Below are 13697 nucleotides of genomic sequence, written 5' to 3' on the forward strand. Positions count from 1 at the left end.
ATCTGTTACCACCTCAACGTGCCTGTCAGATTAATCCACAGTCCAATTCCTTAAGAATTTTAAGTCAGGGGAACATTATTTTCCAGCATAGCTATGAGCAAGAGAAACCTGGTGAAAAATAAAAAATTTGACTTGCTCCATTCATTTCCTGTCACTGCTACTTTTCAATATTGACTCGTTTAATAGCTACTTACTATGAAAATATTTCAGGATAAATTTCAATGTCTAACTGTGCAACTTGCTTGAAATCTGTTTTCAACAAACAAAATCCTACGAACGACTTGTCACTAAAGTAGCTTTTTTTTTTAAACAGAAGAAGTTCTTGGTGAGCAATATTTAATTTTGCCTGAGACAGTTAAGAGACAAAGTATTTCTACTAATGCACTAAAAGGCAATCAAGTACTTTAAATTCACATACTTGAATTAACAGACACACACTCAAAGAAAAACAGAGACATGTATAAGGGGAGGCCAAATTGTTTTATTTAATTTTTTAGTGACCAATTGAATTCTTGGCAGAAAGCTCTGCTCTTTCCTTTTTTATTCCTTGTTTTTTTTGTTGGTTTTTTTTTAACTTCTTTAAAGAAATCATCAGTGCTCAAATTGGTGGGTTGGAATTTTAGTCAAATTCCAGTTAATTTTAAAAAGAACAGATGAACAGGAATTCCAGATAGTTTCCAGAGCAGAGGGCAAAACTTCACATTTGTATGAAAATTCCATGTTTATACTTGATTGGGGGACAGAATGTCAAACTATTGTCAGTAGTGCACAAATAAAACATTCACATTTGATCTGGAATCTTAATCAGAAAGCTGTACTCTCCTTCCAAAATTTTCATTACCTTGTGCAAAGCAAGTCAAGTCTTCATGTGTCAAGCACACACGTAAAATTGTCCATATTTTATATACAAGACATCTACCAATCAGGCAGTGCAAAATACATCCTTTCATAACAAAACTAAAATGTACCTCTCAAAGTATGAACAAGAATATACACATAATACAAGATGTACACTATTTACACAACCATAAAAAATATAATACAAGGATTTTTTTTTTTATGTGATTATAAGACTTGACAGTCTTTTGCAATTTTTGTTGCAACAAGGCATGTTTTAAGTTTCCTGGATGGAGTTTTCTTTGCCAATTACTCAAGAGATCTTGGAAACTACGCTTGAACTTTTAGGAGAGTTTTCAAATGGACTGCCATCAATTCCCTGTTTTGGTCAGACAGTTCAGCTGTGCCACCCACCCAGTGGCTGGGAGGCTTTGGAAGGACACTGGGAGATGGTGGGTCACTAAACTTTGCCCCAGCGTAATTTTCTTTTTGGCTCACTTCATTTAGGGCGATAGGTTTCTTGGACTTGGCATTTCTGAAGTTCTCTGTGTTTTTAAGTGGCTTTTTCTCCTGCTTCTGAACTATTTCTGGCGACACAGAATCCTGCCAAAAGTTCTCTATCTTTTTTGCCGAGGCGATCTTCGTCACTGGCGTGTTACACTTACTCTTCTGCCTGTTAATCTTTGGTTGTTCACACAGGTGTAAGCTGTGAACGGGCTGGCCGTAGGGGACGGCCGCCTTCTCTGTCTTTCCCATCTTGTTTTTTAAGAACTGCGAAGACAAAGAAAAGTCACGTCAATCACGACCGCCCTCCTCCGCGTTTCCTCACCGCCCCTCACACTTGGGGAGGCGCCGGGTGCCACCTCGGAAGGGGGAGGGTTACCGAGAAGCCTTCTCCCCGCTATTTCTCGCTTATCCCACAGCTCATCCTACCGCTCGGCTGGCACGGGCGGCCTGAGGGCGCGGAGCCCCCCCCGGCCGCCATGGGGCGCTGCACGCCACGCACGTCCCGCCTTCGGCGAGCGCGGGGCGGGGCTGGCGCGCGGCCAGCGGCAGGGCTAAATCTGGCTTGTTGCTGGGGCGCAGCGCCGGGCGCCCATTGGCGGGCGCCGGGCAGCCAATCCCTGCCCGCGGTTCGCCTTTTAGCCCCGCCCCGCCCCGTCCGAGCGTAACGGAAACTCTGCCGCCCCCCCGCCCGGTCCCCCCCACCGCCGCTCTGAGGGGGCGCGGGGAGGGGGTGACCCGCTCGCTGTTCCCCCACCCCGAGGGAAAGGGAAAATGGTCGCCCGGCTCGCCGGGCACCGGGAGAGGGCTGAAGTGAGGAGAAGTGGCGCAGCCTTGTCTTTACCTCCTTCCTGAGGGGTTTGCCGGGCGCGGGTCTCGAGGGGGCAGGCGCTGGGGGCTCCTCTGGGGGTGCGTCCGTCACCAGGTCGGTTCCCAGCGGCGTCCTGCTCCCTAGCCCGGCGCGGTGCTGCTGGTACTGCTGGTAGCGACTGGGCAAGAGCCCCGCGGGGCCGGGCCGGATCTTTCCCTTCCTCCGCCGCACCCTCTTCAGAGCGGGGCGGGCGCTACCCCCCGGTCCCGCCAGGCAGCAGCTGGGCTGGTTCTCGCAGTTGTTGTCCCCGCGCCGGAGGCGCTGGAGCAGGGCGGAGGGCGGCAGCCGCCGCGGGTCTTCGGTGCCCGCCGAGATCCGAGCCAAGAAGGGCGGCGGTGCCGTGGTGGTAACCATGGTGGGACGTGGGTACCCAGAGTTGTGCCGGGGAGAGGGGTCGGGCCCAGGCGGGCACGAACGGGTCGGGTTGCTGGGGAGGGTCTGCCCGGGCTTTGTGACGGGCTAAGGAAGTGGTGGCGCAACCGGAGCCGCCGCTAGGAGAACATGGCGGGGGAGTGAGGAGAGCCGCCAGCAGCTCCCCGGTGTTGTTACCCGGGCGCGACCCGCCCACTTCCGCCCCCGCGCCAACCGCCGTGCCCTGACGGCGCCAGCACCGCCCCTCCTCGCCGCCCCCCGCCAATCGCGGTGGAGCGGCGGTCTCTCTGCCGTCGCTCCAGCCAATCGGAAGCGACACAAACACTAGGGGCCACGCCTCCCTTGGAACCGCCCAATCCGGACGGGCACGCCCCCGGTCTCCGAGTCACGGGCTCGCAGTGCGCGGCGAGAGGGCGGTGCTCCACCGGCCAATCGGGATCCGCACGGACAAATTAGGCCACACCCACGCGGGCCGCGCAGCCAATCGCGGGAGACGTAAACAGGCGTCGGCGCGCCCCCCGGTGGGCGGTGGCGGCGGGCGGGCACGCGGCGCTCGCCATGGAGGGGCCAGGCCCGGCCGCCGCGCCGCCGGAGGGGCGGGGGCGGGACGAGCGGAGCCTGGAGGCGCTCAGTCTGGCTGGTGGCGGAGGGGCAGCGGCGGTGGGGCGGCAGCTGCCGGAGGGGCGGCGGGCGACGCTGGCGAGCGCCCTGGAACTGGAGGGGACGGTGCTGCGCGAGGGGCGCCTCACCCAGTTCGTAGCCAACAACCTGGAGCGGCGGATCCGGCTGAGCGGGGCCCCGCGGGGTGAACCTCCGGCGGGGGGCGGCGGGTCCTCCCTCCCCGCCATCGACCCCGGGGCGCTGCAGGACGTGGTGGCTCTGGCCGGGCAGGTGGCGGCGCAGGTGGACGAGCTGCTGCGGAACGTGCACTGCGGGCTGCAGGCCCTGACGGCGCTCAGCGTCGGCTGCATCCAGACCTACCGCGACGGCGTGGAGAGCCTGGGCGAGGCGGCCGACCTCAGCATCCGCGCCATGTACGCACTGGTGGCGCGCTGCGAGGAGCTGGACCGCGCCATGCAGCCCGTGCCCGCCCTGGCCAAGCGCATCCGTGACATGAAGGGCACGCTGGAGCGGCTGGAGGGGCTCTGCAAGTAGTTGCTCCCGCCGCCGCCCCCCCTCCGGTGCCGGCAGCGGGGGCCTGGGGCTGCTGCTCTGTCGCTCCGGCGGCCCCACCGCTCACGGCGTCCGCAGCTCCCACCTGCGCATCCTCGCTCGCTCCCCCCGTGCGTGACTTGCCGGCATCAATGGCCAGATCGCCTGTGTTGATCTGGACGAAGGGAAATTTTTGCGACCGACGAAGGAAAAGGTCCCGGTTGAAAACCGCGGGGTAAATGGCAGATGGTGCTTTTTAGCTTCAGCTCCATTAAAGATTTTGGATCCCACATGCCTTACGCTTTCTATTTATTGAGGGCTAAGAGAAACTAACGAGTCTTAATTAAAAGTAGCTGTTTTTTTTTTTTTAATTGTAAATTCATGTGAGTAGCTTCTTGATGCTTACCGGCATATGTGCTTATTTGTAGCTGATTTGGTGCCTGAAGAGCACCCAGTTCTCATCTATGCTGTTACAGCAAATAAACTCACAGAACACCACTGTTTCTTACGGGACACAATTTTAAGATAAGAGTAAGTTTAATACATGTAGCAAAGACGCTGGTTTTCTGAGACGAATATAAAGTCCATGAAAGATAATTGAGATTCAGATAAGAACAAATCCATAAGCAAAGTTCTAAATAAAAGCCTTCAGATTAAATGTGCTTTGCCTCCATTAATCTTTACCATTTTCACAGTGTAAAAGTTTAAATGGCATCACTGTGAAATGGTCCTGTTATTTTGTTGTTTGCTTTTTTGTTGTTTTTTTTTTTTTTCCTAGTTGGGAAGATACCTAATTACACAAGGAGTACAAGTACATGATGACATTTTGTGGGTGTATGACTGACATAAAATAACTGTCTTGGAATAATTTATTTGTATAACTTGAAGCTTTTGTATATGCATCACAGTGTGGAGAAGTGATTTTGTTATATCAGTGAGTGTTTCCTCTGAGACCTGAGAGTAGCTGAATTCTCTACTCACTAATGTTCCTATGCAAAAAGCCTGTTAGGTGATGCTCTTAGCAATCCATTTAGGTCACAAATGTCCCTGTAACAAGATTTCAGCAGAAAAATGATCACTTTGATCTTATATAAGTGTAATAGTGCTTTTGGCAACCAGTGGCTCCTAAAAGCCTTGAAATGAGAGTAGTCAGAAATACTGCTCAAGTCCTGTGCCTGTGGCTGAAGAGCAGGCAGGTTTACGATGGGCAGAGGTGCTACCCCACGGTAATCTTGTTAAAAACACCGAGTGAGGGATGGACAGCGTGATACCCTGTGCTCCTTCATGTACATAATACTGAATTACAACAAAATGATTGATGTGAATGCCACCCTGGTTTGCATGATGCCAGTCTCTGGCCTGTTTTGAGCCCCTTGGCATGGCCGTGTCTTTCCCTCAGCACAGGGTTGTGTTTCATGTGTGGCCTTGTAGCCCTAGCAACAGGACAAGACTGGAACTGGTCTGTGCCAAGGTAGGGTTCTCTCTGGTACTGTCTGCTTGGGGGTAGCTGTGGCTCCAGGAGGAGACCAGAGGCCTAACAGAAGTTAGGAGGGAGGAAAAACTTAACTGCTGCTGATCCCATGGGCCTAGAAGACACTAAAGATTGCTTAACACCACAGCAACAGCTGTACTTTCAATAGTTTTGTTATTCCTGGGAAAGTTTGAACTCGTATATTATGCAGATACAGTAGTTTTGCTAAGTGTGTTTGGTATATGCCAAGAGTGAACACCAAAGGTTGATCTTGCACAATTTGTGAGTACTGATGAAATATACAGGAAAGACCTGCAAGCTTATTTGTGTAGCCACATATATACAGCTACTCTTCACTCACACAAGCTAAGGTGAAACCTTTAAAGTGTTTCAGTACGCTCTTGGGTTTTGATAGTGTTTCATTTGCAGCCATCTTCATTCAATGCTAATTCCCAATTAAAATTGTTGACTCTGTAGAATAAAGTTATTACTTTTATATTTTTAATTGTTAGTGATTAGTTGCCGTTGAGGTGTTTCACTTACTGTGTTTCGGAAAAATAATTTGAAAGCTAATTTAAACTCTGCTCCTGCATCTACACAGAGACCTTTTAATGTGATTGCAGTGCTGGTTTCAGTCTAGGTCCTCAGGCAATAATTTCTGACAGTGATGTCATTCATGTGATGAAAAAGGAATGACTGACTAGTGAATTGCAAGCATGAAGAAGGCAGTAATTATGCTGTTTGGGTTTGGTTTTTTAATATTTTTCTGAACACATTGGCTTTTTTGAAGGGCAGATTTAACTGAACTTGTTGAAGTGAACCCCCTGTTCCCTGGTGTCTGGCTTGTGCCTTTGTCATCCCTGGGGTAGGCACAGCTAAATTGATGTCAGCCTGTTCCGTGCCCCTGTAACCGGTATCAATTGGTGACCGGTACCGATTGGTAACTGGTACCTCATGGCTGCTGTGGTTTCCAGCCCCCCTGTCCATACCAGCCTGCATTGCTGCAGGACTGGTGACACTTGCCAGCGTCTGTAGCAGTGCAGCTCTGGTGCCAGCCCTGCCCTTGAAATCCCATGTGAACTGCCTGTGAGCTACGTGCAGCTCTGTAGCTTCTGGTGAAGCTGGTCCTTCTGCAGCCATACTCTTCTATTCTGCCCTTTTGATCCTAGTCCAAGCTTTCTTGTGCATATCCTGTGTTAATTCTAGCACCTTCCAGCTTTTGGATGTTGAAAGTGAAAACTTTCAATTTCTTTTAGCCTTTTTTGCTTGGTCTGTGGGTGAGCATTGTAAAACCATGTTTGGGCTTTCCAAGACCTTCAAATGGCTTGCATATATTTTCTTGCTTAGTCATGCAGCTTTACAATTGGTTGCTTTCCTTATCAGCTGCCAAGTGAACTTTCATTGTAACAAGATGGGCAAGGTCAGGGAAGAAAATTAACAAAATATAATGATGTGCATAGCACTAAGCAAAGCCAGATGCAGAATTAGCTGTGGACTAGGAATGAGTTCTCTACTCTGAGAACCACCAGTGACACCATTAGAAATTGGCTTCGTCTGGTAATTTTTTTTCAAGTGTAAGGTCTGACTGTGGAAATCCTTTTTCTTATTAAGGTTCTGCTTCATTCAGTGCATTTCTAGTCTTCCCTTTGTGAGGTTTTCTATTCCCTGACTCTGATCCAGTTCCATATCCATGCTATTTAAAGAAGCTTTATGAGATAAAACCTTACTACAGCTAAGAAAAAACCTGGTCACACAAAGCAAGAATGAACTTCACCAGCACTTCACCTTTAAGACTTTTTTTCCAATGTTGCTTAACTGCATCAAATGTTCAATAAGTAAATACAACAACTTTGTGTGCATCTTGTATCTAAAATACAAAAAATTTTTGGCTGCAATGTGCAGCTTTTTGGTGGTACTTACTCCCATGAGTAAGGTTTTGACTGAGTTACCAGTGTGAGGAGCAGCATGTGAGTTGAATCCAAGAGCAAACCTCTTAGCATTACAGATGCTACTATTTTGAAATGGTTTCAAACACCATGGTTGTACTACCAGAAGACAAAAAACTGCAAACCTTCCAAATTATCAACAGCTCTCTAGAGGAGAAAGAGCAATTCTTCTAGCAACCTGTGTAAGCCAAAACTGAAAAGAGTGTTAAGACAAGAGACCTCTTGCAGTAGGTGTCATCCAACATAAGACAGGTTCTGGCTGTCAGATGTCACACTACCTTGTCCTGATCAACCCTAGTGTGCACTCATGAAAAAAAACAAAGAACAGCAGATCATGTTTACAATACATGTCACAACCTGATTTTATTGCCTGAAAATTACTTTGAGAAAAGAACATTCCTATAAAATTATAAATTAGTCCAATTAGTACATTTTTGTGAGCATTGTCTGTACTTCTGGCATTGGCCCCACCCTGGCCCCATCCTGGAACTTCCTGCCCTGTATGTAAGAGCACACATGGAAAATCCATAACACTTCTCTTTTAGAAAGCTTAACCCAGTAACTGCATCAGATGCAAGAATTGAAACACAACTAAATTTCACATTTTCCCCCTCAGCTTAGGAAAGCCTCAGGAAAGCTTTTGTCACTGTTCTCTATTGTTTGAAGCTCCAAAAGTAGAGATGTGATCAATGGACTTGAGCCCTTAGCTTCCACTTTAGAAGTCAAGATACTTGTTGCAACAGCAGTAACATTACCCTTATCTTGTAACAGGAAAAATGATAATCAAAATTTGAAACCTTCCTGCAGTTCTAGTTCCCTTCTACTATTTATATACATTAGAAGCCATACAACAAATAAACAAAAATCTCACAACCTCTTCACCCAAAGACTCTTAATTGATCCTCTTCCCAAGTCTGAGAGAATGTGAATAGGTTTGCTAGCAGGGTTGGACTGTCATGTGCATTGGCCAGGATGCAGCAGGACTCAGTAAGTGAGGGAGCAGAAAAGCAAAGGTAAAACTATCTTGATTATTTTCCTAGATTACAGCTACAAAGCAGTGCCACTGCAATTATTTCCAGAATTTGAGTTACTGTTGCTGTGATTAATTACTATGAAGTACCTTTCTTGAAAATAGATTTTTATCAGAGAAAGGTAATAATTTATGTCAGTATTGTTATGAATGCTAGCTAGGTAAGAATCCTAGAATTTTATCCAACACTGTATTTCTTGTCTCATTTTCACCAAGGAAGTTTTTCCCTTGTTTTCTTTATAGACAAGCTGGAAAAATTCTCAGCAGTGAACTTGCTTGCAAGACAAAGAGCCATGCCCAGTGAGTTGTTCAGAAGGGTTTAGTTAAGGACTTCTTTGTTTAGAAATACGTGCAAATTAAGGGAAAAAATTCCACAAACTTGCCCAATCCTGGGTGTCTGGTTTGTCAGTGGGATCATTTTACTACACTCAGTAGCTGAAAATTCAAAAATTCCGAGGTTGAAATCTTAGATTTTTTTAATGAGTGAGCTTTCTTTCAATGGCCTAATATTTGCAGTGAAGTTTACCAGTCATTTTCACTCTAATGAGATGCTTCTTGTCTGAACTTGAGCTGATGCCACTCAAGGAAATGCTAACCTGAAAATAAACTCCTTTAAAGCCAAAGTATCATTTGACTTTGTTCCACTTTCTGTTTCCACTGCCGGTGCAATTTGTTTACTCAGTGGATTTTTTTTTTTTCCCCAGGCTGGGACTTTTCCAGTGACGTGTCCTCAGCTGGAAGGGGAGTTTCTCACCACTGAGCAACATTGTGATTTTCCATTTTCCAAAACTCTTCCTGCATGCCATTTATAGTTGATGATAACGATCTAGTTTGGTTTTGTTTCTCTCTTTAAAGAAAGGGATGTACAACTACAAGCCTTTCATCTTTCCTGCTCCGCTGCCATCAGCTCTCTTTTGTCTGCTGAGAGGAACTGGAAAGTTACAACTGTGTCACCACCCCTGCCCTGTTCACCATTTTCGACAGCTGCCAGCTGTACCTCATTTCCCCTGGCAAAACCTTATTCTGGACCTCATCAGTTCCCGGTGCTATTCTTTCATCGCCCTTATCTTCTGTCTGCAATTGCATGCTTACTACATCTGTGTTATCATGCTGGCAAGGCACCAGCCTTACTAGCTCAGTTAGGTCCTCTTCTAGCTGGCCTTGTTTTTCATTCCTGTTTGCCTTAAATTTCAAATGGCTATCTGCAGCTCCTGGCCAAGGCTTCTGCTGCCTACTTCACCCCTTCTCTTCTGATGTCATACTTTTCCTTTAGCCTTTAAAATGTCACAATAATTTACCTTATGCCTTTTTTTTTCTATAATTCCTTGCTGTGGTCTTCTGCAGTGTTTCTTGTATCCAGGATAGCCACCACCAACTGTCTTGCTTTAAAATCAAACCTCAGCCACTGGCAAGTCAGAAACTATATATATAGCAGATAATTATACTAAACAGGAGGCATTATAGAAAAATTAAACATCTGTAATTTGGGACAGCTAGGTCTTATTATTTGGTTCTGATCTATTTTAATAATAGGCTAACAAATGGAAATAAAAATGACAAACTACTTGCAAAATAATACTAGTGTAACTGTGACTGCTGTGATGTATCTGGTAAGAGAGGTGCAAATCAATCAGCTGCTGTTTATGTATGCTCCCAAGGCTGGGCTTATAGAACACCAAATAACATGTGACATGGTGAGGTGATGCAATATGTACAAGCCCCCAAAGCAAACGACATTGTTTTTTTTTTTTAAATCATAGATTAAGTATGCTAAATGAAGTTCTGGTCTCCCTGCCTTCATTTTGGCATGCATTCACACAGGCTCTTGCTGACTTTACGAAGAGCTGGATGTATTTTTGTGGAAGTTATGAAACTTAATGGGATGTGTTATATTTATTACTTGCAACAGACCTTGGAAAGAAATAATGGTAAAAAAGGATGGGATGGAATGTTTGGAGCACAGGGTATGCCAAAGCAGTTCCTTTCTTTTGTTGATCAAGAATTATGTGTACATACTTTAGTATGGCAAATCAATTTGTTTTTAACAAGATTATTCATACTGTCATGGAAAAAATGCAAGTCATCACCAAAACACTAATTCTACATAAGTGATAAAACATCTGTTTTTGAAACATCTGTTTTAAAAACAAAAATTAATTTTGGGCTGTACTGGGTAGAATAGCTGTAAAAAGTCAAGCTTAAAAGTTGTTAAAATTCAGGTTTTAATAATGGTCAACTGTGCAGATCTTAATAAGTATGTACAATCTTTTTTATTAAAATACTTATCAGCAATGATTGCAAAGACTTCAGTCCAACCTAATGCTAGGGTCTGTTTCTTACACTTTAACTGAACAGTGAGGTAACTGATTGCGACATTCAGCGAAATAGGAGTCATGGAACATGTTACCCTTATGTGTTAATATAGACCAGAAGATTTGCTTAACTTGTTGATGACTACTGGAATTTACGTAGCACTGTAGGAATTTTTGGTTGCGGCATTCATTCATCAGCACTTACGGTTGTGAAATCACTTGTGCATGCTCTTTGTCCCTGATTATTTATAAGCTATGCTTCAAGATAAGGGTCAACCAGCTTGGCTAACAGACAAAACAAGACTGGGACAAAACTATATTTGTTTCTCTACCAACCTGTAAATGAGACTTTGAATTAAGTATCCTGCTGATATCCATTTGCACATACCTGGGAAACAAAAGTTTCCTGGGTTGAACATAACATTGCATTACACATGCATGATACACATAGGGCAGCATGCCTTCTAGATAACCTATCTTTAGCAGTACGTATTACTTTTATGAAAAGGCAGCTGGATGATGCAAACATTGGGGAGTCATATCAAAAAGTTTCTCTGTTACATTGTTTTATGTGTTAGGCTTTTTTTTCTCCAATCCCTTTTGTGTTCTTAACAGTTCCCTCAGGGAATGCTACTACTGAGCCGGTTTTTCCATTCCCAGCTTTCCTTCCTGGTTAATAGATTCTTTTTTCTAGGTTGTGCTGTTGTTCTAAACAACTTCTAAGAAAGTAAATTAACAAATGTACTTTGTGTATACCTGGTGTTGGCTCAGCCAGTGTGCTAGTAGGCGGAACTACTTGTGTTTTGGCAGCCTATCCAATAGCAGGTGCGATTGAAAGCGAGTTGTCACTGCAGAAGAGTTTTTGCGAGTTGCTGCAGAAGTGGCATGCCCTTAGGGCAGAAAGAGATCAGCGATCCCACAGAGAGCTCTGCAAGCTTGGTTCCAGGTTGCTTCTCTAGAAGGCAGAATTAAGAATAAATAGGCCAGGTGATAGATTGCTTGTACCACCACAGATTGGCTGGGGTGGATCTGCGAGGCTGGCAAGTACTCAGTGCAGGCCACCCTCTCCTTCAGTGGCAGAAATTACTGTATCTCCACAGTGACTAATGCTGTCGAAACTGGATACACAGTTACTTATCACTGTTTGGATGTTATAGGTAGAAGAAAATAATTGACATTAAACACACGATGAATGTAATTGAACCATCCTTTGCAGCCCTCACCCCATAAAAAAAAAAAAAAAAAAAAGCAATTGCCAATTTTTGTACATGTGGTCTTACCACCCAAAAGTAAAAAAAAAATAAATAAAAAAATTTTAAAAAAATTGTTTATAGAGACAGTGGGTGTCAGTAACAGATGGAACAAAATATATCTAGATCAGAAACAACAGGGGATATAACCCTAATTTGCTGGCTGTGGTTATGTGAGAACTGTCCTGGGTTTAACTTTGTCTTTTCCATATTGCAAATTTGAAGAGACACAACAATAAAATTCCGCCCCCCCCCCGCCCCCCCCCCCCCATTTTTCAGTTAAAATATAAATGACATGTTTATTTCAAGATCTGGATTAATAATGTCAGCTCTAAATTTAAATAGTTCAGCTTTACACATAAAGCTGATCCAGATTTCCTTGATAGATCACAAAGCTAAGAAAATCTGAGGCTCTATTTTGATATTTGGCTGCAATACCAGGCATGTGTTAAAGCAGCCCAAATAGCTCCTTTCCTGCCCAAGCCATGTTCCATGCCCACTTGTTCCTTTTCATCCACTGCATTTCACTTTGAGTTTATCTGGACTCCCTGTGCAGCCAAAACAAACCAGAAAGAGGAGCTCCACCCAGCAGATCCAAGTAAGGAGGTAGTGGAAGACTTGTTTGTTTTTTGGCTGTATTGATTCCCAGCCTTGTCCCACTGTATAGAGAGTTGCTCAGAACAAGGGAGGAATCCTTGTGGAGAAGAAAGGGTGTTCCAGCCAGATGCACACAGCTGAGATAAGGGAAATGCTCAGGGAGGGTTTGCAGCTGCTACCACGTAAATCATGTTGACCCACAGCCTGCCTATGAAAGTGTGCTCCTTGTGCTGGTGGTTGGGTTGGCCCCAGGAAAGAGGCTCGTAGTTAGAAGCAGGGTTGTGCTGAAAATTGTTATTAATGCCTTAGAATTTAATTTTATGCTGTTAAGGATATAAAAACTCTTTTCAGGCTGGCTGAAATTTCAGCTACGAAGTGGATAAAGAAGATCACCTAGCAACAGCTCTACCCATTTCAAAGCTGATACAACTGCAGTACAGAGAAGAATAGAAAATAACAAAGTGGGCTGTTTTTCAGGACAAAATGTCTCGTCTTTTCGTTCTCCCTGTTCCCTCTGTGGTAATCAAACTTTTCATCTGAGAGAAATAATCAAAACAGGCTTCCTATTTTAAAACAGCATAACCTTGTGTATGACCAGCATTGTGTACGTTGTTTATACTCATTTGGGCATCTTTATCTCTGTGTCTTTGTTCAATAATTTACATTTAATAAATCATCTTTAGTTCTGTTCATGACTCTTTGCTGTTGTGTAGCAACATATGCTGGCATGTTTTTCTAGTTCTCCGTGTTAGAGAACATGCATAGGTCAGGCCTAAATTCACCTAGACTGATAAGTCTTTCACTGAGGTTTAGAAAGCCTAGAATGTGGGACATAGCGGGTCTCTGACAAAACATCAAATTATATTAAAAAAATACAGTATTAAAATAATTTTAGCAGATCTAACTCCCAGAAAGTTGAAGGATGTGAAGATTTTTCTCCCAAAGGTGGTATTTGAGAAGCTGTTTCTTCAGGGCTTCTAGCTAGATACAGGACTTCAGAAGGTGACTTTTCTGAGGAAGTGTTGACATTTTCCAGTAACAGCCTGCACTCTTTCAGAGCATACAGATTGCGAACCCAAAACTTGAAACTACTCAGAGATCTCAAAAATTCATTTCAGGCAAGTACAGGGTAATTTTCTTACCTCCTTCCCTTTCTGGAGGAACTTAATCTCTCTGAGTAATTCCCTAAAAGTCCATCTGGACAAGGACATTTTCCACACTGAGTGAAGGTTTGAGTATAACGATGGTAAGGGAGTTTTTTCATTAATCCTAACCTAGTTGCAGTAGGTAAAGCCAGCAGTGGAAAGATGTGGCATTGACTCCAACTGTAGCTGTATGAACAACAATGGACCTAT

The 13697-nt window shown here is 44.8% G+C and overlaps 2 protein-coding genes across 2 annotated transcripts; one reads left to right on the top strand and one right to left on the bottom strand.

Annotated features, from left to right (window-relative positions):
- Positions 1-461: 461 nt before the first annotated feature.
- Positions 462-2750, bottom strand: PNRC1 (proline rich nuclear receptor coactivator 1). The gene is made up of 2 exons (XM_005518197.3): positions 2186-2750; positions 462-1608 (listed from the first exon to the last, which is right to left on the bottom strand). The coding sequence occupies exons 1-2, from the start codon at positions 2564-2566 to the stop codon at positions 1168-1170; spliced, it is 822 nt and encodes a 273-aa protein (XP_005518254.1). The 5' UTR covers positions 2567-2750; the 3' UTR covers positions 462-1167.
- A 377-nt stretch (positions 2751-3127) lies between these two features.
- BORCS6 (BLOC-1 related complex subunit 6) lies at positions 3128-4028 on the top strand. The gene has a single exon (XM_005518196.3). It carries the CDS (start codon positions 3143-3145, stop codon positions 3737-3739), a length of 597 nt encoding a protein of 198 aa, XP_005518253.3. The 5' UTR covers positions 3128-3142; the 3' UTR covers positions 3740-4028.
- Positions 4029-13697: the final 9669 nt, after the last annotated feature.

This window comes from Pseudopodoces humilis, chromosome 3 (assembly GCF_049639895.1).
Source record: "Pseudopodoces humilis isolate 2021_Gansu_Grassland_sample_001 chromosome 3, ASM4963989v1, whole genome shotgun sequence".
Classification (NCBI taxonomy): domain Eukaryota; kingdom Metazoa; phylum Chordata; class Aves; order Passeriformes; family Paridae; genus Pseudopodoces; species Pseudopodoces humilis.

Coding starts and splice junctions, on each gene's coding strand:
- PNRC1 (XM_005518197.3), bottom strand. CDS start 2,566: ATGGTTACCACCACGGCACCGCCGCCCTTCTTGGCTCGGATCTCGGCG. Junction 1,609..2,185: donor GCAAACCCCTCAGGAAGGAG/GTAAAGACAAGG, acceptor TTGTCTTCGCAG/TTCTTAAAAAACAAGATGGG.
- BORCS6 (XM_005518196.3), top strand. CDS start 3,143: ATGGAGGGGCCAGGCCCGGCCGCCGCGCCGCCGGAGGGGCGGGGGCGG.